Genomic DNA, 26,831 nt, shown 5'->3' with positions numbered 1-26,831 from the left:
TGGAGACTTGAATATAAAACACGACTGATGATATTAGTCTCACTGGTTAATCTGGACATGCTGCACTTTGCCACAGCAATCTGTGTTCAAACTGGGCCGAAACATAATATTACACCTCAGACTGTTTAACTGAGGCTGCACAGGTACCAACACATCACTAATCACCACGGCACAAATGTCAAAGCGACAACATGAACATGTGGAGATTTATGAACATTTACAGTGTTGTGGTCAGGCATTGACACGGCCGCCTACATTTGTTATCTGGGAAAGTGATGTAGAAACTAGATCCAGAAGCTTATACATAAATATACATTATCACACACACACACACACACACACACAGCAAACATTTGGAGAAGCCAAGTGTGCTCATTTTTCAAACGTATCCACCCCCCACATGAGTGCGCCAGCCTCAGACTGGATGGGATAACCTTACTAATGGGACGTACAGGCAGTAAGAATGCTTTTCCTCATGCGGACTGGATCCATGTGAGCTGTGGGGGGGGGAGTCGTACTGGCGCCCTCTACAGTACGACTGTTGGAAATACAGACGCTGCTGTGTTCAAGTCCACTGCAGTCTGTACATTTCCACAGGCCACTTTAAAATGTTTGTTTTGTTTTGTTCTCTCTCTCTCTCTCTGTCCACCCTCCACCCAACACTGACCCTGACAGAAAGCCCCCCCCCCCTCTGAGCCTGGTTCTGTTCCAGGTTTCTTCCTGTTACTGTTTCCTAATATAATATCTGATGCTGCTCATGTGGGGATTATAAAAAAAACCAAACCCCTCAGTAATGATCGTTTCAAAACGTACTGTCTTTAATTGAATGAGCACATTTCAAACAGGTCTTTGTCTCCATGACCACGCTACAGCGCCGACACTGCACTCCTTCCTTTAAATGCAGACTGTGTGACTAACCACTGACAGTAACGGTTACAGTTCACTCCTCTACTCCCATTAGCTACTTTATGTGTGACTCTGGGGGGAGGGTAACTCCTCGCTCTGCTGTAGTGGGGCTGAGATATTCTGTTGCAACTGCAAGTCGTGGGCAAAGATATTGAAGACAGCTGAGGAATGCTTCTACGGTGTTTCACCATCTGCTGTCAGTTTGGGGGGGGGGGATTAAAGGGGGGGGCAGGAAGGCGTGGCAAACCATAGTTATGTTTAAATAAGCCCATCACTTCTTCAGTGACCCCTGAACTGGGACTCAGTGACTTGTTAGAAGGATACATTCACTGCTGGCTCCAGTCAGCACATGGGGTTTGCTGCCTATAAGAAGCAGCAGCAGTGTGTATGGGGAGCAGACAGTGTCAGTGTGTTCTGCACCATGGACACATGACATACATGAATCATCACCAACTGCTGGAAAAAAGACAGAAACTTACAGCAAGATTCGTTGGAGCGGCGTCTGATCAAACAGTCCATCAGTGAAGCCCAAAGTGATGGCTCTGTGTGTGTGTGTGTGTGTTATGAGGCCTGAGGCTGGCTGTCCTGAGTCTCTGGGCTGCTGCTTTCATATTCTTTGTGCAGCTCCAGGGCTCCATACAGGCTCTCCAGCACAGCCAGTACTCTGCTTTGGACCGAGTCCACCTGCTCTACTGGGCAGTACTCATCCAGACTGGACCTGGAAACACACATGGTGACACATGAACACACTTCACCTCTGTTTCTGTGGGTCCAGTAGTGTGTGTGGCTGGATTATTCACCTGGACACAGTCACCAACGTCGGTTTGGGCAGAGCCTTCAGAAACAGCTGCACAGCCGAGACCAGCCTGTCGATCTCCTCATCGGTGCTGATGTGGTGAGGTAGCTCCATGGAATCACACGTTAACCCCGCCTGGTGGACCTGAGAGGGAGGGAGGAGGGGCGTGAAGCAGGAAACGGGATGAAGGATGAGAGTGAGGGTGAGGGGTTGCAAGGGGAGAGAAGTGATGGGATCAGTGATAAACACTGTAGATTCAAGCAGGCCGGCAGTGACAGCTCGACCACACAGGACATCACATGATCATCCCAAAATGACTGGATAGGTCACTTATCCCACCACATAACATACTGGGACACTTGGAGCAGAGGCAGATTGTTACCATTTCATAGTCGGGGCACAGATTCCTGGACTTCAGACTGGAAACCAGCTGGGCTAATGGAGCCATGCTGAAAGAGAGGAGGAGAATACAACACTTCATCAGCATGGTGAGTGATGGTGTAAGGGACCATGTCACTTTTTAGGTCATTTGGTTATTCAAAAAAAAACAAAAACAGCTGTTGTGTGTTGAATGCAAAGCAGTCTGGGTGCTGCAGACATGCTGTTTAAACACTGTTCACTTCATACCGTGTGCAAAAGCTTCCTCCTTCCTGTGTCCCCGGAGTAATAAATGGAAAGCAAAGTTAGATTGGTCTTCCTTTTTTTGCTGATGTGAAAAATTGATGAAAGCCATGATAGGATCTGACCGTGATGCAAAATGATCACGATTAATAAGAGCCAGGAAGCTCGGGTCCCTGCTGACTAGAAAGTAAACCAGGGAGGGATATTAGATCATCCCAGCACACAGCCACTATGCTGTCACTTGGTTTGATGGGTTGAGCCTCTCCTCAGGACTCTGTGGGGGTGTACAGAATGGACTGACGGGTCTCTCCTGCTATGCCGAGTCAAAATATGTGCAGGGAGAAGATGTCTCTACTGAACGTTACCCAGGGTCGCTGACCAGGCGTGAAACCGTCTCCTCCCCATCATCCTCCAGCAGGTCAGCGAATGCTGCTTCCAGGTCTTCTAACTGTCGTACACGACGATCCACACACTCATCGAGCTCCTCCTGGACACACACACACACACACACCTAATGTTGTTTATCAAAGCAGAACAAACAGCTAGGATTATTTTACAGATTCTTCTGTACTGTCCTCCTACCATGGGGGCCTGGTTATAGTTAAAAGTGGGGGTGCATGACTTGTGATGGGGAGGTATGACAGGAACATTTTCCTTTAAACCTGAAAATGCCATTTCCTACAACACCTTCAATAACAGCCAGTGGAGCTGCTCTTTCAGTAGAAAGCTCCATCAAATATTAGTTTTTCATTGTCTTCTGTTCTACTCTCAGCACTGAGTGACAGATTATGATTAATTGCCATCTTTGTGACATAATGCAGATATTTGATATCTGATGTTTGCCGAGACAAACTGCAAAGCTACTGAACTCATCTGGACACTTTTCAATTCAAAACCAAGCTGTTGTTGTTTTTGACAACTGATTCAGCATCATGTGCACTTCAGCTTCTAATCCACAACCCTGAAGAAGGAACAACGTAGAAGCCAAACACCGGTCTACTGGGTACAAGTGTAATCTTTGACCCATTCACCCATCAGGACCTCATGTCACATAATGACTATATAAACTCTTTCCAGCAGAAAGCCCTGAAGGAAACCTTCTTCATGCTCAGTGACTGAAAACCAAGCCCACAGATATTCAGGGCACGGTAACATAGTTAGTTAGCACATCTTAGGTAGTTTAGTTTGTAGCTGGTAGTTCGGACTGGGTCTGAACGCTCGGCTGTGAAGCAGCGCTAATGGGAGAGAGGACTTCCTGTGATCCATAATAAAATAAATGGTAAACAATTCAAGACTCCAAATTACGACCGCAGCGTCATGTTCTGCCTCCTGCAGCCCTCGGCTAAACCACGAGGAGTGTTTCAGTGGGTGGTCTCCTGTTGTGTGCTACATGTGTGAAAGGGCTCTCTGGGTGTGTGGATCTGACACGCAGGGAATTATCCAGAGTTTCCATGAGGAACCAGCTTCAGTGAGGACACACACACAACATATGACACATGATGGAACACCTGATCCAAACTTGTGTAAAAAAAAAAAAACTTCTGTGATCAAAAATTGGGGGTGCAAACACACGTTTGTTCCCCCAAGTCTAAAAGTGGGGGTGCAGCTGCTCCGCCTGCTCCATTGCTCAGGCGTCTTTGGCTCCAACAACACACAGGTACAGAAAAGAGGAGGAAAACAGTGAAGAGTCTACTGTTTCTAGGGGCTCTGTGGCTCTGGTGGTGACTAGTGTTCTGTGTGGATGTGTACGAGCCTACAGTCTCATCTCTACGTGACTATTGCCGCGTTTCCACCGGCTCGACTTGGCCCTACTCGACTCGACTCGACGCTTTAGGTAGTGTTTCCACCGGCCCTAGTTCCTGGTACCAGGTACTATTTTAGTACCTCCTCGGCCGGGGTTCCAAGCGAGCTGAGTCGAGCTGACAATGTGACGTCACCAGACTGCAGACCACTGATTGGCCAGGGAGCGGCGTCACCTGATGAGTCATGAAAGCAACTATCTTTTTAAAACCCCAGAAACAGACCAAGTGTTTTTATTATTTCTGTGAACGAGGTAAACAGATAGACGCAGAACAAACGCTCCACGTCCTTAGTTGTGTTTGTTTGTGCCGCATACAAATTACGCTACCGGAGTTTCGGCCCGCCTTGCTATGACGACCCCGCCCACGTTTGAGGTGGTACCTGGTGTAATGGAAACACAACCGTACCGCGCCGAGTCGAGTCGAGTAGGGCCAAGTCGTGCTGGTGGAAACGTGGCATATGTCTCCATCTCCACCAGGGGGCCTGTGTGTTTGTAGTGTGTGTTGCAATCTTTGGCTGAAACCCGTTCCTAAAACAGTGTCTGACCTCATCAGCATCAGGGCGGGGTCCTCTGAAGGTGTAGAGCTCCTTGAGGATGGCGTACTCTTCCTTGACACAGAGACAACATGGAGCGGAGGTCAGTTCAAGGAGACATGTTTCACTATGAGAAATGACAGAGGGATCCTACTACACATGACGTACAAAATAAAGTTGCTCCACCTTCCTAACGAACACCTGAGATGTGATGTAGTGACAGAAGTACATCTGGATTCATCTTGTTCATTTCCTCCACTGCAGGTCTTTGTACTTTCTGTAACTACCACAAAGAATATATTCCTTCACTGTGCTGTGCTACACCGCTTTGGATTGCTACATACTGTATATTTGCATTAATGAGGCTTTTTTTTTCACCTGCACAATAATAATGTGAAGTATAGCCTGAAAGCCCAATCAGTAATGGTGGGCCTAACTTGCAGGTATATAATTGATAACCTGCTTGTGTTTCTCTGCTGATCATAATTCTAGGCCTGTTTAGCTGGTACAGAGGAGGAGACTCTACCACCTGAGCTAAAGCTCCCTAAATCACTGCTGTAAACCAACTCAGCAACACAAAACATGAACTCCTCTTATCCGCCTGCAGCCCTGTTTCAAATATTTGTGGCAGCGACCCTTTTGTTTCCTGTTCCAGTTCCCTTCAAAGCCCCATGGAGCCTTTACTTTGTTGCTGTGATGTATTTTCATTCATTCCAAACTCTACTGGCCATTTCCTGTTGTTCACGTCTCCCACAGCTAGAGAGCAGTTCCCATCAAGGATAATAATTCAAACAAGTGCATAAGTCAGCTGTAAAAATGATCTGTTTTTAGACTCTTTAAAACCAATCATCATGTATTTAGTCAAACATCTGCAAGTGTGTCTAGAGAAGCTGCAGCAGCACTAACACATGAGGCGGAGGTGTAGAGGGGGGGAGATACCTGTGTGTATAATTCCTTGAAGGGATTCTTACATGAGAAGAAATCCAGATCAATGTCCAGTATGTACGGCTCTGTCTCACTGACTAATGCCGATATTCTCTGAACAACATAACCGGTGGATCCTTCATCATCAGCAGCATCATCATCGGCCCCCGTGCCCGTCCCGTTGCTGCCCTCTGCTGGTAGCTGTGTGTCAGTATATCTGAGGACAGGCTCAGAGCAGCTGGCCTCCCCAGCTGGCTCACCCTCTGTCCGGGCTCTCTTGGCAAACCGTCTCCCTGTCACCTCCTCTGTTGTATTTTCTGAAACAGCAGAGCGGCTGGCGTTAAGCAGTGTCATCCCATGTGTTCATCCCTATTCATGAATCCAATACATGAAGCCAGTGGATAAGAGACAGGAGGAATACATTCTAGTGAATGATAGAATCTGAGCAAAGATTAATCTTGGCTGTTGTGTTGGGGTACATTACAGCATACGTTATATTTGGAGTGAAAAAACTTTCAAGCCCCAGAAAATTCTAATCGTACATATTCATGACTAAATAAGCACGTGTGAACATTTAAACCACATCAGGACATCAGCGCTGATGCAACTTTGGCATTTTGGCCGTCTTGCTGTTCTGGATCTACAAGTGACACAGCCCCCCGCCCCCCGACTGTAAACTAGAGACTGAGACCAGAAACTCATCAGGAAAGTGTTCACTGAGCTGATAAATCAAGAGAAAAGTCTCATTTTCTCATTGACTTCCATCCAATCAGACCTCTGTTTGGAGCCAGTGGAGTCGAATGCAGGTTTATGGTTCACTTTTCAGACCTGGAGGCTACGTCCACGTCTTCCATCTAGTCTTTGGTTTCTGAGTGGAGTGGAGAACACTCCTCTAATCAGACTGTGTGGCTGCGGTTTCATGCGATAATGCTAAACTGACTGGTGCAGCAAAGTATGTGACGACACCTTTTTCCAACTGAGACCTGCCCACTTCACACCGGTGAGCAGAGCACAAAGGACAAAGAAACCCGGTATTGGACTAATAAAGCTAGTATTGAGCTAATAAAGCCAGTATTGTGTTAATAAAGCTTGTATTGGGCTAATAAAGCCAGTATTGTGTTAATAAAGCCAGTATTGTGTTAATAAAGCCAGTATTGGGCTAATAAAGCCAGTATTGGGCTAATAAAGCAGAGGAGTTTAATAATGTGTTTTCACACAGTCTAAAGCAGAAGTAGACAAGGGGAATCACTAAAATCCATTTATGTAATTAGTGCAGACTGATTTACTGATGCTTTAAACACATCAAACATTATTTTAAGCCTCATATGAGCTTCAGCTGGAGCTTAGGATGCCCAGTGTGAGGGCTGTGGACTGTGGGCATGTGTTGGGAGGGATCACTTCAAGGACAGCATGGACAGAGGGAACACTGCAGTGATGAATAACTCCTCCACAGTTCATTTCCTTTACAGGAGAAAAAGAAAATTGCCCACTGATGTCAACCGTGGAGGCTCAAAATATATATATATAAAAAACTTAAAATGTTTAATAGGGAAGGAAATGTATTCAAGATTGTTTGTTAGGCTTTTTAAATTCTCAAAGGAGGAGTGATTATTTTGTTTCCTCAGCTTGTTGAGCAGGTTTCTTTCACACTGAAGCCTGAAGGGAAGCAACAGAGTTCTAAATCACCTAAATCAACTCAGTTTTCTTGGTGATCACAATAATTGCCTTAAAAGCGAGGCACATCGCAGTTTGGAGCTCTGGTCCTGGTGACATGTTGTTTTGACACTGAGAGGAGTCAACCACCTAAGTGGCGGTGTTGTTGAAGATGGTGCCACTTTGGCTCTGTGAAATTGTAGCAATCATTGAAAATTAGGGATGGGCCATGATTTTTGAATATTGGCTAGATAAAAAAAAATAATAATAAATAAATCGAATAGTTAATGTGACTATCATCTTATTTGAATCCAAACGCGTGTTTCAGCAAAAAAGGGTGAAGAAAATGTCCAATAGTAAAAACAACAATGTAGTGAACTTTGAAGGAGCTCCGGCTGCTGATCTCCAAGCAGCACTGGAGTGTGTATTTTTGGCACATCCTTAATTAATAATTCTGCATCATTTTATGGGCTAAACTCTGTCAGCAGGCAGCCTCCACCATGGCTGAACCAACAGACACACAGAAACATCTCTGCTTGAATATCAAAGTAACCTAACCATTCCTGTGGCTACTAATGGTCCTGAGGTCGTCTCCTCGTCTACTTCCTGCCTTCCGTCCCGACTGGCTAAAGAACACACCTGTGAGCGGCCTGTGACTTGGTTTGACAGGGTTCACTTTGACCACATTTAGTCGGAGAGGTTTGGAGTTCTCCAGCTGCTGCTCAGAAACATACAGGCCGTCACTGAGGAAGTAGTTGTCTGCACTGGTCACTCTGCAGAGGAAGGAGAGGGCAGAACAGTGCACTTCATTACAGGCCAAGGACAAAGACTAGGGGTAAAACATGAGTAAAAGCCCTGGACCTCTACCGGTCGAAGCAGGAAGGAACTGTGCACATGATGCCACATAACTCACACACACACCACAATAAGTCATCTTTCCCTAATAGGTGTAACTAAGAGAGTGAGGGAGGAGGAAGTGAAGCCCAGTTTGTAACCACACACACAGCTTCAATCAGGCACCGCTAGTGAGAGTGGACTATGGGCTGTAGATCTGCTCTCAGGTCATGACACATGGGTTACTCCTCCTGACTGGTGGCCAGGGGGAGCCTCTGGCCATATTACATGACCCCACACGTGTGTGTTAGTGCCGTATAGGTTACATGTAAATGAACACCTAACTGTGGTAAAAAGGTGTGTGGCGGTCTGCCCGTGTATCCTACCTGATGGTGGAGGTGGAGGAGTCTCTTCCTACAGCCATCCTGTGCTCCCCCTCTCTGATCTGCTGGGCCCAGTATGGATGCAGCCACGCCACACAGGACACATGGCCAGCGTACACCATGGGCATGATCCAGTTCTCTATACTCAACTCACTGAGAGAAAGCTGCATGCAGTGATTGAGTCCAACACAAGGCATATCCCAGCACACACTGGGGCAGAGACATCATACGCCCTGGGTCAGTCCATGTTTGTTAATGACAATGACATCGAATCAAACTGCTGCGCAGAGCAACGCTGGCTCGAATGGACTGGTTGTTTGTACGTAGGGTTGGATGACTCGATGCTGTACTTTCAGCATTCATGACTTCAGTTAATCCACTTTTTGACACTGAACACAAATACATTTGGAAGATAACAGTTCAGATACTGTGTCACACAGAACACACTGCCAGCAGCCTCATGGGGACATTACTACAGTGGAAAGTTAGTTCCAGTTTGGTCTAGATGTTATAGTGAAGCAGCCTGGCTGTGGCCTCGGTTAGCTGTATGGTGTTCTACATAAACAGATGGAGATGTGGCAGTTTGTCCAACATAGCACAGAAGTAACTCAGCGTTCACGTGGATCCAGGCAGACAGTAAACCGGACATGGTGTTAGCAGTAACATTAGATTTAAGAGAAGGTGTGGTCTGTCGGCCTGATTCCACGTGAGCACAGCATTAATGACAACAGGGATCATAGTCGCTCGGTCTGCTGCTGAAGTTTGGATGGTTAAAAAGTGATCGCCCATCACCTGCTGTCCTCAGCTTAGTCAAATAGAGGCTCCATTATTACGACTATGAAAGAAAAGCCTGGTGAGCTGGTCCGTTGTGGCACACTGTGTGTCTGAAACAACATACCTGAGGAGTTTCTCCTTATCGAAGACTGCGTCGGCACACATGTTGACAGGAATGAGCAGATCAGGATGGGAGTCTAGATGAACCATCTTTATGTTCTTCAACGGGAGGTGTCTTGATGCAATGGCACGATAAATGTGGCACACCACCTAGTAAAGAACGAGTGAGAGGAGCACTTTTACCCTCTTTGACTCATTATTATGAAAAAAAAATAGGCACAGAATATTTCAGAAATGATCTTAAGACACTGGACATGTTGATCATGAACACTTGAATCGAAAACAGCAGAAAAAGAACAGAACAGGGTCAGAGATGTAGAGTTCTGCCAAAGCAGAAGTTAACAGTTTAATAGTAAATCTGGGCTCAGATCACAGGGGGCAACAATCCCAGCGACTGGGGGACAAATCTGGTTCAGGACTTCAGCTGGTGCTGGTCTGAAGAACAGAATTAGAAGTTCAGATACGGTCTGAATCCTACTTCAATCCTGAGAGGATCATCATCAGGGCCACTCTGATCATTCTGGACATTTTCTAAAGCCAGTCCCAGATGACTTCGGGCGAGAGATGGGCTACATCCTGGACTGGTTGCCTGTCAATCACAGCAGGGCTGACACACAGAGACAGACACACTCACACCCACGGGCAGTTTAGAGTCACCGGTTAGCCTGCGTGTCTCAGGACTGTGGAAGGAAGCCGAAGCACCGGAGAGAACACACACAGTCCACACAGACAGCTGGCTGCCTGTAGCTGGCTGCCTGTAGCTGGCTGCCTGTAGCTAGCTGCCTGTAGCTGGCTGCCTGTAACAAGCTGTCTGTAGCTGGCTGCCTGTAGCTAGCTGCCTGTAACAAGCTGCCTGTAGCTGGCTGCCTGTAGCTAGCTGCCTGTAGCTGGCTGCCTGTAGCTGGCTGCCTGTAGCTGGCTGCCTGTAGCTAGCTGCCTGTAACAAGCTGTCTGTAGCTGGCTGCCTGTAGCTAGCTGCCTGTAACAAGCTGTCTGTAGCTGGCTGCCTGTCGCTAGCTGTCTGTAACAAGCTGCCTGTAGCAGGCTGCCTGTAGCTGGCTGCCTGTAACAAGCTGTCTGTAGTTAGCTGTCTGTAACAAGCTGTCTGTAGCTAGCTGTCTGTAGCTAGCTGTCTGTAACAAGCTGCCTGTAGCTAGCTGTCTGTAGCTAGCTGCCTGTAGCAGGCTGCCTGTAACAAGCTGCCTGTAGCTAGCTGTCTGTAGCTAGCTGCCTGTAGCTAGCTGCCTGTAACAAGCTGTCTGTAGCTGGCTGCCTGTCGCTAGCTGTCTGTAACAAGCTGCCTGTAGCAGGCTGCCTGTAGCTGGCTGCCTGTAACAAGCTGTCTGTAGTTAGCTGTCTGTAACAAGCTGTCTGTAGCTAGCTGTCTGTAGCTAGCTGTCTGTAACAAGCTGCCTGTAGCTAGCTGTCTGTAGCTAGCTGCCTGTAGCAGGCTGCCTGTAACAAGCTGTCTGTAACAAGCTGTCTGTCGCTAGCTGTCTGTCGCTAGCTGCCTGTGGGTAGCTGCCTGTCGGTAGCTGTCTGTCGCTAGCTATGGACACAGACAGACGCCGGGCTTACATCGTGGTGGTCCTCCACTATCCACACCGGCAGCTCCTTGTAGGACCTCTTCAGCGGCACACAACTCATCACGCCGTTGGACTTGAGCTTCGGACAGTGTTGGCCGTTACTCCGTCCGTGGAGGAGCGCTTCCTCCCCAAATGGACGTCAGCTGTGACCGTGTCACACCGTCACTCCTCCGCTGCAGAGCTCGTGCTGCCACCGCTCCGTCACACGCCGTCTGCCATGTAAGGTTACACCAGCTGAGACGGCAGCCTCTCACACGGCCGCCATCAGTCACTCCACCGGAAGTGACACCAGGCAGCACTGTGGGTTGTTTTTGTGTCCGGATGGAAACAAGAGTCAGGATGAAAACTATGGTTCCTAGGGTTATACTACCTAATAATAATAATAATAATTATAATAAAATGATTATTATCACTATGCCCACTGCTATTAAGTCCCTCTAACGCATCCTATACATAGATGGCACCTTTCTAGTCATTTCAACTCCTCAAAGCACTTTAGCATCACATCCTCATTCACACGTCATTCATTCAGGAGGAATCTCAGTCGGACATTCACACACTGAAGCTGCTTCAGGAGCACGTTGGGGTTCAGGACATGCTGATACATACATTAACTCACACATACATGTGCACATACAAATATGCATACATAGATACATGTACACACACACACACACACACAATATTGAACAAGAGTCTAAGGGCCATTAGATGATTTTTGAGAAGGGCCATTTCCCAGGAATTGAAAAAAATAAAGTACTATTGTCACACAGCAGTTTACTTTGGCATACTAGCAATATCAGCATTTTATTTCTATACCTCTGCCGGGAATACAGATACATTCATACTTTTATATATTTATATTTTACTTTGTGTTTGAAGTGTATTCTTATTGTTGTTCTTATTCTTTTGGAGCTGTGTGTAGCAAAAAGCAATTTCCCCCTGGGGATTATTAAAGTAATTCTGATTCTGATTCTGATTCTGATTCTGATTTGTGTTGATGTGACATTTTGAAGTGGAGTTACAATGTGAAGTTATTCCCCTCTTTCCTGTGACTGGCTCAAGGTCGGCCATCATCAATCAAATCAAACCTGTGTGTATTAAAGGCAGAGAGACTCTCTACAGTCTCTATAACGTCACACTGGTACCATGTGACAAATAAAAACCATACTGAAAGTGCATGTTCAGGACACAGATACATGATCTGCAATGAATGTCACAGTTGCCGTTTCTCATCTACAGAAAATGTAACTGATTTTAATCAGCCACTAAAGGTGGGGTAGTTTGACAGGATATCAGAGGAGAGGCATGGCATGACCATCACAGTGGAGCTGGTCGTTGGTCCAAACCAGGAGAGAGAGAAGAAGCCTGCAGAGAAACACATCAGAAAAAGAAAAGGCTCCCATCAGTACCTGTAGTCATCACACACACACACACACACATGGAAATTCAACTGCTGAAAACATTTTCTTCTTTACCATCTTGGACCCACTCTATCAGTTGGACCAGTGCTGCTGTATGGATGTGTGAGGGGGTGTCTGCTTATATATCCACCCTTTGATCATGGTGCCCTTTGAGAGCAATGAGAGGCTTTGATCTCTCTTCCTTTTGGTTTGGACCGCAGCCCATAGGAGATGACAGCAGGGCGATGAGTGGAGGTAGCAACACAGGCAGGGGAGGGATGAGTGGAGCCAGGACCAAAGAAAGAGAGAAAAAAAAGCTAGATTTAAAGTACAGCAGCATACTTGGTGGAGGTAGGGGGGCATGAAAGAGAGAGAGTGAGAAGACAGAGGAAGAGGAACAAAAACACAGCAGGATATTTGCTGTAGATGAAAGAACGAGAGAAATGGGAGCAAATAGAGAAGACAGAGAATGTAAGAGAAAAATAAAAAAGGATCTGTGCTCAGGGCAGAAGTGATGTCAGGCATTCGGGCATTAGCTGCATTCAATTTGAGTTTTGCCTTAAAGGGTTGGTCCGCCCAAATGATTTTCTCACTCCTGGTCTGCATTTCTACATATGCTGGTATTTTGTCTTACGGATCATTTAAGTTCCATCAGGCCAGATTTAGCTTTTTCCAGCCTTCACTTACAATGGAGGGAAATGCAATGTTGTTTATGGGACTCACAGCATTAGAATGAGATAGTAATTGTGCCACCTATTGGCAACAGGGAGTAAGCAATCATCATGTGATTTACATGGAATTTTCAGGGTGCGGTTAACATTTCTTATACTGGAATATAAGACGTGACTGAAAGTATCCTAACCTGTTGTTTGCCACAGAGCATATTTTCTACAGAGCCATGTAGAACGGCTGGCAACAACGTGCAGGCGTGCACAGAGAGCTTGCAGCTTTAATTGTTGATTATGATTAACAAAACTGTTACAAAAACCGATATATACTGTACATAACGTTCTCTGCATCATCTGGGACCACAGGGATAATGACACTCTCCAGAACACAAAGCCAGCGTGGTGAAGCAGCCCCTGTTCATCTACTCCCTTTGTTACTGACACGGGAGGGCACATTTGATTCGGTCTGGGATATCGGATGCAGAATCTTTAGGGACAGTTCCAGAGTTGCTGGCAACTTCCTTCTCTCTCCTAAATATGTGCCACTTTGGGTCGGTGCACCGGACAGTTGTGGCCACCTGACTGGACCCCTGCTGCTCCTGTGAAAAAAAGCCATGCAGGCCAGGAAAGCTTCAAGTCCCCGATGCCCCACAGACTCCACAATTTTAGGAACAGAACACATTGCCAGGGTGTACAGTTCCTCCTCTGGCTCAGATGAGAGAGGCCAAGACATTCCTGAGTCGATCCTCAGCCGTTGGTTCTCTTGTCAGCAGGTTACAGGGCTTATTGGGAGGGGGGGTGGGGGAGAGCCCCTCCACTGGCTGTGTCCTTTTATCTGCCCTTGGCTTCTTCCACATTCAGGTGGTGTCTGTGCTGCTGAAATTTTGGGGAGCAAAGATGGTAATGACTGCATTTGTATTGTGTACAGGGGCGTTCACTGTGTGTGGAAACCTGTACAGCCCTGTGTAGTGCTGGGCGTCAGTTCATAGTTCACTTTAATCAATGTATTTGGGAATGTGTGTGTGTGTGTGTGTGTGTGTGTGCCTAAACAATGAGGTGCATTTGAAGATTTTAATTTCTCCCTTAACAACCAGACGCAGTGGGCATAGCTCGCTCAAGCTTCACTGTGTTTATTTTTATTTATCTATTATCATTCGCCTTTATTACTGACACACATATCACTAGTGACAGAATTTGAGTGTGTGGATTAAAGCAGACGTTCAGCTGCTTGCTGCCCACATCGTCTTCCGTCCACCGTCCCGGACCAAGCGGCGCAGTGGGAGGGTCTAACCCAGCTGCTTCTGGCGAATATCCGGTCGGCTGGATGAAATGGGACTACAAAGGCCGTCTGAGAGAAAAGCTTGTTGAAGCTTAGTGGTGATGACACCGAAGTCACGTGACCGTGGTAAATATGGACTACCTGGGCTCAGAGACCTGTTTTATCATGTCCAGTTACTGAACTGATTATTTTGAGGTGGAGGTTGCTGATAGTCCTGGTTTTACTTTGCTAGACCCTTCACCTCTTCTTCTTTTGAGTTAGTTACTATTTTTGGTTAGCAATGAAGCAGTGTTTGTATGGGGTAACATGTATTATCATTTAGATCTACTTGGTCAAAAATGACACATTTTTTATGATTCATGAGTTTTATTAGTTATGTCAATAATAAAAAAACCCACCATTGATCATCAGGGGAGATTGTATAAAACTGGTTGTAATTGGAGCGTGCACTATGCCCCCACCACACTGAGGGTGAAGCATTAATGCGCTCTGTATATGGTGACACCGACACGTCCTTTCTAGGTTTGAGTTTGTGTTTAATTTGTGGACCAAATTCAATTTTACTCTACAGGAAAGCCAACTAAGTAACCAGCTTGTAGGAGTGACTGAGTAGCTCTTTGAGTCACGTAATTCTGTGTATGCTGGTGTGTGTGTGTGTGTGTGTGTGTGTGCGGGGCATGTCTATGATGGATCACTTTAATGAAATGTGCTCAGCGCTTTTCATCCATTTACACACAGCAAACCGTTTCCCATCTCTCTCTGTCTCGCGCTCTGTCTACTGACTCTCTTTTATTCTGATTTCATTTCATACTGCCTCTGAAATGAAAAGTGTAAATTGTTTCTTCTTCTGATCAAAAGGATGAAAGCAGGGATATGCTTGGCTTTGCTGATTGCATTAGATTGGAAGTGAATAGAGCGACCGAGATTTGGAAATTCCTGAATCATTTTTGCCTCGCAACATAACATCAGGCATCGGAGTTCAAAGGCACAGATTTCAATGGAGTCCTTGGCTGCTTCACTTTTGTATGCCAGTGCAATGTTTGTGCTGTCACCTCTGGTTAGAGTGACATACCAGGATACATTGTGAGTGTCACACTTATCAGATGTGACCCCATTTGTTTACATCACATTAAACTACTTGTTCATTCAATTCATTTAGATAAAACCAAACATTTACAGAGCACAGCAGTCTGTGCAGCAGAGCTTCAAAATGTTATGGCACAAATGATTTTAATCAAAGCATCGCTGTTATATCCGTCCGTATGGTAGAATGAAGGCAAACAGTAAAAAAAAAAAGCACTCGCTGTGCATGAACCGCTTATCTGGTTTTATGGCTTCCATGTTACTCAGCAACTTCAGTAAACAAGAACCAGTGACTGTTATCTTGTGTTCCCTATGAAGCATTCATTTGAATTCCAAATGCAGAAAAATGTGGACTGTGCGAGACAGGAAGCTTACTGGTTAGTGTCAGGATGTGATGACAGGCTACCCCTGCGTCCTGGGTCCTGGGACCTGGTTGGACCTCCTGGTGAATTCCGGAATGACAAGATTCACCATAAATACTTGGGAGGAGATATTTAACAGTAACCTGGCCATAGTAATGGCTGCAGGCTGACTTTTGAAGGGATGCTCTGAATAGACACAATGTTTTTGTGTCATCAGAATCAGACTCGGCTTTTATTGGCCAAGTATGTGGATGCATACAAGGAATTTGTCTTCACTTTTTCCCCACTACACTCCTGTGTACTTACACATAAACACACAAGAAGGGAGATAAGAACAAAGTAAACACACATTTAACATTGAAGCATTGTTGTCTGAATTGTCGCCACAGTAGGTGACTGTTGTGTCTCGTTGAGTTTGTTAAGTTTAGCTCATGTGTTTTATGTATTTCAACTTCTCCCTCTCGTTTCAGGTCCCTTTACTTCCTGCCCTTGTGTGTTTCCTGCTCCTGTGATTATCTGCCCCGCCCTGATTGTTTCCACCTGTGCCCCCCCCCCAGTGTACGTATTGTCCTGTCCTGTTCCAGATGGTCTTGTGCCCTTATGTCGAGCGTTCCAGCATCCCAGTCAGTGTTTGCATCTTGTTGAGTGTCAGAGTCTAGTCAGGTATTTGTAGTAAGTGTTTTTGGTGTCTTGTCTTTTATAATTCTAAACTATAAACTATGCAAAACAATGTGAGAGATGAATGAAATTAGGAGAAAATGTACACACAAACTTGTAATCTGGTGTTCAGATGAAGGTCAATAGTAATATCTGAGTGAAAGGTGCAGCTAGCTAGTCTACTAACACCTGTAATATCAGCACAAGGAGGAATGTGAGCTGTTCTAAGACTGTAATGGTGGAATTCATAATATCTTATATATCTTATCCCATCCTAATTATGAAATATATTATGAAATGTAGAGTTGCATATTGCATAGGTAACTGAATACAGTGCATTAATACAAAATGCAATGTATTCAGTTGATCGTAGCCAAAGCGTCAGAGGTCACTTTCTCATCCAGTAGCTAACTTTACATTGTGATTCTTGGCTAGAAGCATCACAATTATCTGTGCGACAGAAGACCGAGTACAACTTTACTACTCCAGCAAATAACACTGGCTAAATTACCTGGTACAGAGATAAGCAATATTACACTAGAGGGTATGCTGCACTAAGCTGTACTGCATGTGTGTGTGTGTGTATATATATACACACACATATATATGTGTGTGTATATATATACACACACATATATATGTGTGTATATATGTATATATATGTATGTATGTATGTATATGTGTATATATATATATATATATCATTCATACATCACTCATCTTCATCATTCACTAAAAAGTCAATTGACAAGATACAAATGAACATTTACAAGACACAAGTTCACTCCTAGTATTAGTATTACATTTCTTATGTGCATGAGCCACGTCAGTCATGTGGAGCTCATTGAAACACTCCTTCTAGTGCAGGTTAGAACATTTTTATAGTTCTGTTCTGAACGTTTGTTCAGTCTATATTCTAGTGCTTAATATAATACATTGAACTCTGTCCACCAGATTGTTCTTTTATCAGCACTCCCAGGACCTCGGGCCCTGGTGGAGGACTCGCTGCAGTCTTCAGGAACCGTTTCCCTAATTGGACAATCAGCACTGGGGTATTCTCTTCATTTGAGGTGCAGATGATTAAGGGCAGTCAAATCCTTTTTATTGTATTTTAATGTGCTGACCCCCCAGTTTTAATAGTTCTTTTATGCCTGATTTTAGTGTTTCTTTATCCTCTATTATTGTGCTGGACAGAGTTAATATGGTTGGTGATTTTAATATTCATGTTGATGCTTCATGTTGCTGCTGCTGATTTTCTTAATATCACTGAGTCTGTTAACTTTGTTCAACACGTCTGGGTCCACACCAGGGACGTGCAGTCAGGGGAGGCAGGTGAGGCAGAGTCTCACCTGCTATCATGAGAAGAAAAAAGAAATAAAATAATAAAATAAAATAGTTATTGATATTTTTCCTCTGGCCTATGCTTTGATGCATTTTCGGCGTGGTTCCCACAAGTTTTGATCATTTTTATAGTCAAAATCGCTGAAATCCTGTATTTCCTGTTCACATACAGCGCAGAGACGAAAGGAGAGGCAGCGTGGAGCCGTGCCCCCCCCACCTGGCTCAATCCCTCACAAGGTGGATTGAGCTCGTGCACTTGGCGTGTGCTTGTTTTGAAGGATGCTGGGCACCATGAATAATCCACTACCACTATAATAATCCACGCCACTGAATAATCCACGTAGCATTAGCTACAGTAGCTTTAATGGTAGTCCACCCATGTGATGGTAAGTTAAGGTCAAGGTAATGTGGTGTAAGCTAATGTTACCTACAGTTATCTCATTAGGATTAAATGACAAGATGACAGTAAATGTGACTAAACGTAACATTGATACATCTTAAATGCATTACCTTGTCCTTAACCCATGCAAGACAGCGATGACCTGCATTCCACTGACAGTGAATAGAAACTACAATCAGACTATTCCTTCTCTAAGGAGTGTAGAATCAGGCTGTAGGTAGCTGGGGGGTTTGCATATTATTATTTGTAAGCATCTTTAGCAGCAGCATGGTAGCACTGTCATAGTTCAACAGCCAACAGATTTCACTTTGAAGGGACATCTGATGTGGAATTCATCAGTGAAAGTGACACATCAGCTGCTGCTCTGGACAACAGCCACCTGCACAACAGCCACCTGCACAACAGCATGGCCAAGACAAGCAAGAAACCACTTTGAACACTCCTTTGTCTTCTAGTTGAAGAAGACAGTGTGCTTTTACTATGCAATGTACAGATAATGTCTCAAGTTGTGCTATAAAACCTTTGCAGTTCTTTATAAGGGCAAATTCAACTTCTCTATGTGCACCTTGCATGCTCTCCTCATGTTTGTATGGGTTTTCTCTGGGTGCTCTGGTTTGTTCCTACGAAGAGATAATAGATAATGCTGTCAGACACCAAAAACGTACAAAAGGATATTCGAAAAAGCAACCAGTAGGCAGGAGTAAGCCAAACAAAAGTAGCTTTTATGAGCAAAAGGTTTAGTGAACAAAGGCAAGATGAAACCTGGGAGATTTAATACACTAAATGAATCTGAATCAAAGAGAACAAATCAACTAATACAACCTGCAGCCTCGCAGCAAGCTGCCAACCCTCCCTGGAGTGAGGGGCTGTTACCCATCTCATCCTCAGCTTACTAGTACCTACGATCATAAAAACACTCACATCAACATCAAAGATAATAATTATAGTTATTGCTGACATCACAATTTCCCCCACGGGCAGCCATACATACTGAGGACTGCACAGAACTGAATTGAATGTCATTTACTACAGAACGACCTCACCCATCTTCCTGCATCTTAACAGCACTCAGCCCCTCCCTGCTGAGACGACATAAGGACTCAAACCTGTTGTTACTCTCCCTAATTGAGCAGCTGATCTACCCCAGCATCCCACGCCGAACACCAAAATATCTCTCTCTCTCAGACACTGAACGTCTTTCAACAAATTATAATCTTGTGAAATGACAGCAAAAAAAGCAGAGGACAGGGGAAAATGGATAATAGGAATTTTTAGGAATAGAGATTGGGAGTTTTTTCCATTTTGGTCAGATGCAGGCCGGCTGTTCTGCCTGCTGGCTCCTGGTGTTGTGTTCATTTCACAGAGATGAAAGTGGGTTCCATTTTCTCATCCAACTATTGGCAAAAATGCAATAGATAAATCTTCCAAAATGTTTCCCAAAGACTTTTCCTGTTTGCTACAAAACATGAAATCCTCTGAGAAGCAAAAGGATGATGAAAAAAGACTGAATACTGAGGCCATAGGGTATCAGCAGCAACGGGCTGAGCATCATCACTGCAGCATGTGTATGGACTCACTTTGGGGAGAATGTCACCAACCATGCACACATCACTAGTCACATTTATAGTGGAACTTGATGTAAAACTAGTAACAACGCAGAAACACACAGAGAATAATCCATCCATCCATAATCCATACTGCTTATCCATCAGGGTCGGGGGGGGCTGGAGCCAATCCCAACTGACTTCGGGCGAGAGGCAGGGTACTCTCAGGACTGGTCGCCAGCCAATCACAGGGCCACATACAGAGACAGACAACCACTCACACCTACGGACAATTTAGAGTCACTCATTAACCTGCATGTCTTTGGATTGTGGGAGGAAGCTGGAGTCCATCCATCCATTGTCTATACTGCTTATCCATCAGGGTCGCGGGGAGCTGGAGCCAATCCCAGCTGACTTTGGGCGAGAGGCGGGGTCACCCTGAACTGGTCGCCAGCCAATCACAGGGTCACATACAGAGACAGACAACCACTCACGCTTACACTCCAGTCACCAATTAACCTAACCTGCATGTCTTTGGATTGTGGGAGGAAGCCAGAGTGCCCGGAGAGAACCCACGCTAGCATGGGGAGAACATGCAAACTCCACACAGGAAGACCCCGGGTTCAAACTGGGATCCAAACCTGGAACCTTCTTGCTGTGAGGCAACAGTGCTATGCAGTGAAAAACATATCCTCTGAATAAAAAACATTCATTGCAAAATGACGTTTTGTCGACCATGTCAAACAGACCTGGTCCTGGTTCTCCTGCTGTGGTTCTCTGGTTCCTGTGGATCCTGGTCCTGGTTCTCCTGCTGTGGTTCTCTGGTTCCTGTGGATCCTGGTCCTGGTTCTCCTGCTGTGGTTCTCTGGTTCCTGTGGATCCTGGTCCTGGTTCTCCTGCTGTGGTTCTCTGCTTCATGAATCACTGCTGCGGGTCGCCCTTAATGTTGAATTCCTGAATCGTTGGGTCTCTTTCTAATTAAAGAGTTTGGTCTAGACCTGTTCTTTATGGGAAGCACCTTGAGATAACACTTTTATGAATTGGCGATAGAGATTGATTGATTGATCGGTTTATGAAATTTCTACTCTGACAATAAAAAACAAATCCATAAAAATATTACACTTGGTTTGCAAATCCCATAACACTAAAATCCTATTCTGTCCTTTTTCAACCTCTCTAGTCATTTCAATCATTGTTACGGATCAGGAGGAACATGATCTTTATCAGATGGAGCTTTTAGAGCTATTGGAAACGTCACTCTTTCTCAAATGTCTCATCCTCCACTTTTTTAGTCTACTTTGTCCTTGCTTTTTTTTTGCTGTCTTACTCTATCTGTTCGCTGTTTTACTTTTTCAGTTCCATTTCTTCATTCTATTTCTGTTCATTCTGTTTTCCCACGGCTCGTCTGTGGCTTACAAAGGCACATAGAATGATAATACACTACTACCATGAGGCCACCAAGGCAGAGGTTTACTGGTACTCAGAGCAGTACAGATATGGGAGTTGATTCAAGGCGAAGCTGCAGATTGCAGAGATGCTGTATCACTGTCTCATGTCATATTTATATTTTGTAATCTTTCTGTAGTATGGTCTCAATATTTCAGCTTACACGTTTAGATAAATGAATGCATTTTTTTTTGCTTAATAGACATTGGCAAACTGATGCCCCCAAAAACAGTGGCATCATGTACAGGACTCAGACGGCTGCCATTGGAATTGTCATGTGCTACGTGTCACGTGTCAAAGTCACTTATTTACAAAATTTAGAGTACATTTTGAAAACTTTGGAACAGCTAGTTTTCCTTGTAAAACATTAATTGAAATGAAAATGTTAAATGTAAAATTAAATGCAATTTATCAATCTAAATTACGTGTCACACAAAATCTAAATCCTAGTGCAGTAAATTTAAATGAATAATCCTAAATGTACAATACTAAATCTAAATTGTGATTTCAGTCCACATCTAAATGTTGGACTTTAGAACCTCATGTTAAACATTTAGACCATACGTGATATAGTGCTTTTTGGAGGAAATGTCAAAATAAAAGCCTGCCCTGACAGCCCCCCCACCCCCCTCGTGTGGTCAAGTGTGTGTTACTGCTTCTTCCTGCGATCCTTCCTCTCTTCAGGTGATCTGGCTGAAAGCAACAGTCTCCTCCACATGGTCACCACATCAGTCACAAAGACTGTGAGCAGCAGGAGAGATGAATGGAGACGAGAAACAAAGACGTGTTGAGAGTAAAGGAGACAGGTGCAGAGCTGGTGATCTGGAACAAGAAGTTAGCTATTGCTGTTTGGCCGCTGATTTTTCACGCTCATCAGTGCAGTCAGCAGCAGCCTCAGAGGCTGTGACACACCGCTCAAACAGGCAATCAGAGGTATTTATGCCCCCCCCCAGTGCCTGATTGCCGGCTCAACGGCTAAATCACATGGTTTCTTGTCTGTACATTGAAGGACTTTCACTCTCTCTGTCCAATGCCCACCCTTAAAGTCTATGTAAAGCTAATTCAGAAGTTTGTTTCTAAATCCATTAGACACTAAATAGAGTCTAGCGATGCTAACCTAGCATTACCAGTTTAGCCACTTTCACCACAGTCAACCCACCCACGATAACCAGATGACTTAGCTAGTTAGTTAGCTACACAAAAGACAACAGACCACACTTGGTCATGAATAAGATCAATCAATCAATCAATCAATCAATCTTTATTTATAGAGCGCCAGTTCACAACAGTGTTATCTCCAGACTCTTTCCATAAAGAGCAGGTCTAGACCAAACTCTTTAATTAGAGAGAGACCCAACGATTCAGGAATTCAACATTAAGGATTCAAGAATCCCCACATGAGCAGCATCAGATATTAGATTAGGACACAGTGGAGGAAGAACTCCCCTTTAACAGGAAGAAACCTGGAACAGAACCAGGCTCAATGTGGGCGGCTTCTGTCGGGGTCCGTGTTGTATACATCTACACAACTCACAACTCTGTCAAATGTGAATACAGAGATATGACACTCGTATTTTTAGATGTATGCCGCGTTCTTATAGATTCAGTCAGACAGACGGCAAACTGGATATCATCTAAGTGGATAGGAATGTTTTGAGTTTGTCACACCGCAGAAAAATGTGTTATTAACTGATAGCCAACACTGAATGACTAAAAAATTGCCAAATACGTAACATTTGGCTTCAAAATCCTGGATAAACAAGCAGGACTGTCTGCTCCGAGGCGCTGAGGGCGTCCGCTGGAGGAACCGAAGCCATGTTCTCTGTGGGACCGCTAGCTGCTGTTCACCACGTCTCCCTCCTCGTTTGTCTGTTTTGATCTGCTTGCCCCCATCTGTTACCCGTAATGGAGTCCCCTGTCAGTAGCATGCGTTGTTCAACCTTGTTGGTGGGGGTGGGGGAAGCCTGTGGGCCACAGGGCAGGCAAGAGTTGAAAAGCAGCTCACAGTGGGGAGGGGTGACAGCAGCGGTTGCTGATGAGACCTTCACAGTATGGCTAAATCACAGCCTCACGTTAAGACATAGACACGATTGGCACCTTTTCTCACTGTGCTCGATCTTCAGACAGTCTGAGAAGGTGATGGATTTATGTATTACTGAATACACCTAATATATGTCAGCCATAACTGTGCCAGAAAACAGCTCAGCGTTAAGCCACGATGATGGAAACAAGTTACCCATTTAAAGTATTGATGGTGGACACTAAGTCATTTGCCATAGGTATGCCTGTTTAACATTCCATGACGTGGATTTTATTATGGTGTAAGTTAAGTTCTACTAATTAAGTAATATTTCCCGTTATGGACGAGCCACTAACTAAGCATTCACAACCAGGCACATTTGAATCAGACGGGTCAAAAAATCAGCATTCTGAGGGAATCAGTAATAGCTTACAGAAACACTGTGTGCAATAGTCCACCTTCTCCCCCCCTCTTCCTCGCTCTCTCTCTTTATCAAACACACACACACACACACACACACACACACACACACACACACACAAGCAGCTCTATTATCATTACAGGTTTTTCCCCGAAGTACTATTCATAGCTTTTGTTTATGCCACCAGCATAATGAATGAGTGGTTCTGGTCGGCTCTGGTGGTTGATTAATGCAGATTTTTGCAGGTCGGTGTTGTGGATCGGATCACAAAACAGGTCGGGTTGGTGTGGGTACCCATGACTACTAGCATTAGGCTAACAAAGACTATATTAGCTAAAGCTATTGCTAATATTAGCTTTGGGCACATTGGCAGGTGTATGTTAGAGGAATGTTGCTTTAATGTCATTTCAAAAACTCTACATTTCTTTAGTCGAGGCGCTTTGGTGTGACACTCAGGCAGCTGGCCATAGTGAGCCCAGGACAGGAAGTGCCTGCACAAAAAAAACACAACCTGGCTGTGTCTGTATTTCCCTTGAAGATAAGTTGGATAAAGACACGCCATAGGTTCCAATTGGAGCCAGATTAAACCTGCGTCCAGGTAAACTGGCTGCCATATAGTTGCATCCATGGCAAGTCATTACAACACCTCACATCTAGTGTTTTAGATCTGTGCTTAGAATTTCCTCCAATGTGTGGGTGGTCCATACAAATGACATACTTGGAGAACAGAATGTTTTTCATTATGTTTTCTCTAGTGGGTCCACCATCCAAGAATGTTGCTTGTAAGAAACAATTCCAGACTTAATCTCTTCTTTATGTAGCCTAGTAGTACTTCCATGGTAATTTAAGGCTATTTTCTCTTTTACAAGCCACTTAAAGGAAACTGGATAAATTCCACCCACTGCACATTAAAAAGACAGACAGCATATATCTGTTTTCTATTTGTACTATTTGTCAGTGATGATGCAAGGCTGTGATGGGACTGCTTTCCCGATCTAATTATAAAGGTAATGAGTTCACCAAGATTGGGCCAGGTGGGTTGTGGCAAGTGAAAAGGCCCAATCACTCTAAAGTCCACTCTTACTGGTTACTACATTGAAGTATTGTTCTGATTTGCTGTGACTGGTTGCTCTAAATGTTATCTATGTAGGTGTAGTTACTGGTTAGGTTACTGGTTGGGCAGCTTTTTTTAAAGACAGGTTTCAGTTTGTGTCTCAGTGGTGAGTGTTACTAGGTGAGGTACATGGCGGTCTTTGATTTCCATGCTGCATTATTACCACTTCAAGCTCAGCCAAGCCATGACGGAGTTAAACGTGAATCTGTGGCAGACAAGATTATTCATTTTCAGACTTCATTTTTGCTTTTTTTGTGATTATTAGAGTATTCATGGACGTTTCATTTTGGGTCGTAGTTGTGTAATAGTACTAGTCATCGAGTGCAGAGAGGTGATGTGTTGGTTATGCCTCTGGGCTCCAGTAGGGGGGATCATACTCCTCTCCCTCGCTCACAGTGAAGCTGTGTGTTAATCGTTTCATCCCTCTCCCTTTACTATTCCCCCACTTTAAGGGCTCAACAATTCCTTAAATTATAATCCATTCACTATGTCCTCCTAATCTTCCAGGACAGCAAATTTGCATGTATCCACACATACATTAATTTCCCAGTTTGTGGTACAACCTGATATCACAGTCCTGCAGTAAATCCTCCCTACAGTTATAATGTCTGGTTTTTCTCTGTATGTAGTTGCATGCAGAGGGGTGCTGGGCTGTTGCAGTTTGAGATATCAAAAGAAAACGTCAGTAAATATTTCATAAAGTTTTATAAATAAAATTAGGAGAAGCTTGCACCAGCCTCTAGTAAATGCCTCTGACGTGTCAAACAGACACACTAACAAAAACACAAGGTTATGAGTAAAAAAGATTTTACAGATCAGGGCACAGGTCTGAAATAGACAAGTTAAGGCAGTTATTTAATGCGGCTGTGTCGCTCTGAAATGCTGAGTTGTCATGTAGAGAGCCTTTAAGTCCAAAGGTGCAGCTTATGGACAGGTAGATGGATCATGACCAAGACCTTTCAGGCAAACAGCAGTCTGAGATTCATAATGAAAGAGTGCTGAATATAATTCTGATTTTAGAAGAGAACATACAGGTTAATTTAAAATCACTGTGAACAGATGGTGTAATTAAGAGTTGATCAGGGTTCCAAGTCTCTAGTCAGTTTGCTTTTATTTCAAAATCAGTGCACTATTGTTCAAGATAACGCCACCAGAGAATCAAGGGGATTATTGTAGCCTGATAACAGCGTGGTAGGGTGAACTTGTATTTGAAGTACAGGGCCCTGTCTTGAAAGAGACAAACAGCAGAGCACACACAAGAAACAGTGCTGCTGCACAGAAACATGATGGTACACAAGGCATCAAGCAAACGTCTACAAAAGGGCTACAGCAGAGGATGGACTGATTGTCCTGGGCAGCAGAATGTTTCTTCGACTGCTTTGTATGAAGAAGAGTTAAATATATCTTAATTACGCAGAAATGTTCTGAAAATCCCCAAATGAAAAAAATTCCCCTGGCATTTTTTACATGTGCATTATATAAAAAAAATCTCCTACTTGTTGTGTCCTTTGGTGGTTTGAGTTATCGGCGTTTTGAACCGATGCAGCAGAAGGAAAGGCTGAGGTTTGGACTGAGGAGCCTGAAGAGGCACAAACTGCTTCAGGCTGCACAGCCCACACAGGGCTGGAAAAACGGCTTCTGAAAAGTGTGAGTGGGTGGGTTGATGTGCATATTTGGGTGTGCACATGTGTGTCTGTGAGTGTTTGAGTGCGTGTGGACATATGTGTTCTGCTATGCCAATAAGAGTAAGGACTTTGCATCATGTAGTGACTAACAGGGGAGAGAGAGAGAGACACAGAGATAGAGAGAGGGAGGGAGAGGGCAGCATCCTAATCTAGTGTGTTGCTTCTTTTAGAAGCATGAAGAGAGAGTCTTTAAGTGTTAGCGTACTTGTGTGTGTCTGAATCTGTCAGTTTTAGTTTTTGTGTTTTATACTTGGACATGCCCCACAAATGTCAAGTGAGCCATGAAAGATAATGCCACAAATCAATAAAAGCTCAGCTTGGATGGTGACAGACAGCCTCAAGGAGACCTGTGTTTTTGGACACATCTCAACTTCTGAACCTTTTCAGGCCTGGCTGATCAGAGCCAATTTTCTATGTGGCTACACCAGAGCAGCTGTGAACACAGCACATTGGATGTGTGAACGTGTTTAGCCAGTG

General features: G+C 44.5%; 1 protein-coding gene across 2 annotated transcripts; it reads right to left on the bottom strand.

Moving 5' to 3' along the window:
• Nucleotides 1–796: 796 nt before the first annotated feature.
• On the bottom strand, nucleotides 797–11,197 carry c15h5orf22 (chromosome 15 C5orf22 homolog). 2 transcript variants are annotated; one of them, XM_070845807.1, is made up of 10 exons: nucleotides 10,924–11,197; nucleotides 9,350–9,495; nucleotides 8,455–8,604; nucleotides 7,793–8,007; nucleotides 5,597–5,898; nucleotides 4,670–4,732; nucleotides 2,689–2,810; nucleotides 2,085–2,151; nucleotides 1,707–1,846; nucleotides 797–1,624 (listed from the first exon to the last, which is right to left on the bottom strand). In XM_070845807.1, exons 1-10 carry the CDS (start codon nucleotides 10,990–10,992, stop codon nucleotides 1,468–1,470), a joined length of 1,431 nt encoding a protein of 476 aa, XP_070701908.1. In that variant the 5' UTR covers nucleotides 10,993–11,197; the 3' UTR covers nucleotides 797–1,467. The 2 variants fall into 2 exon arrangements, with proteins under 2 accessions (XP_070701908.1, XP_070701909.1); XM_070845808.1 differs by having other exon boundaries at nucleotides 7,874–8,007.
• Between the last annotated feature and the right edge of the window lie 15,634 nt (nucleotides 11,198–26,831).

The sequence above is a fragment of the Pempheris klunzingeri genome, chromosome 15, assembly GCF_042242105.1.
Source record: "Pempheris klunzingeri isolate RE-2024b chromosome 15, fPemKlu1.hap1, whole genome shotgun sequence".
Lineage (NCBI taxonomy): Eukaryota > Metazoa > Chordata > Actinopteri > Acropomatiformes > Pempheridae > Pempheris > Pempheris klunzingeri.
This window is presented reverse-complemented; position numbering and strand designations above follow the sequence as displayed.

Bases quoted from the DNA above. Each gene is read 5' to 3' on its own strand.
- c15h5orf22 (XM_070845807.1), bottom strand. From the start codon at position 10,992: ATGAGTTGTGTGCCGCTGAAGAGGTCCTACAAGGAGCTGCCGGTGTGG. The intron at 9,496-10,923 runs GTAAGCCCGGCG...GTTCTTTACTAG, and splicing joins TAGTGGAGGACCACCACGAT to GTGGTGTGCCACATTTATCG. The intron at 4,733-5,596 runs GTATCTCCCCCC...CTCTGTGTCAAG, and splicing joins TCAAGGAATTATACACACAG to GAAGAGTACGCCATCCTCAA.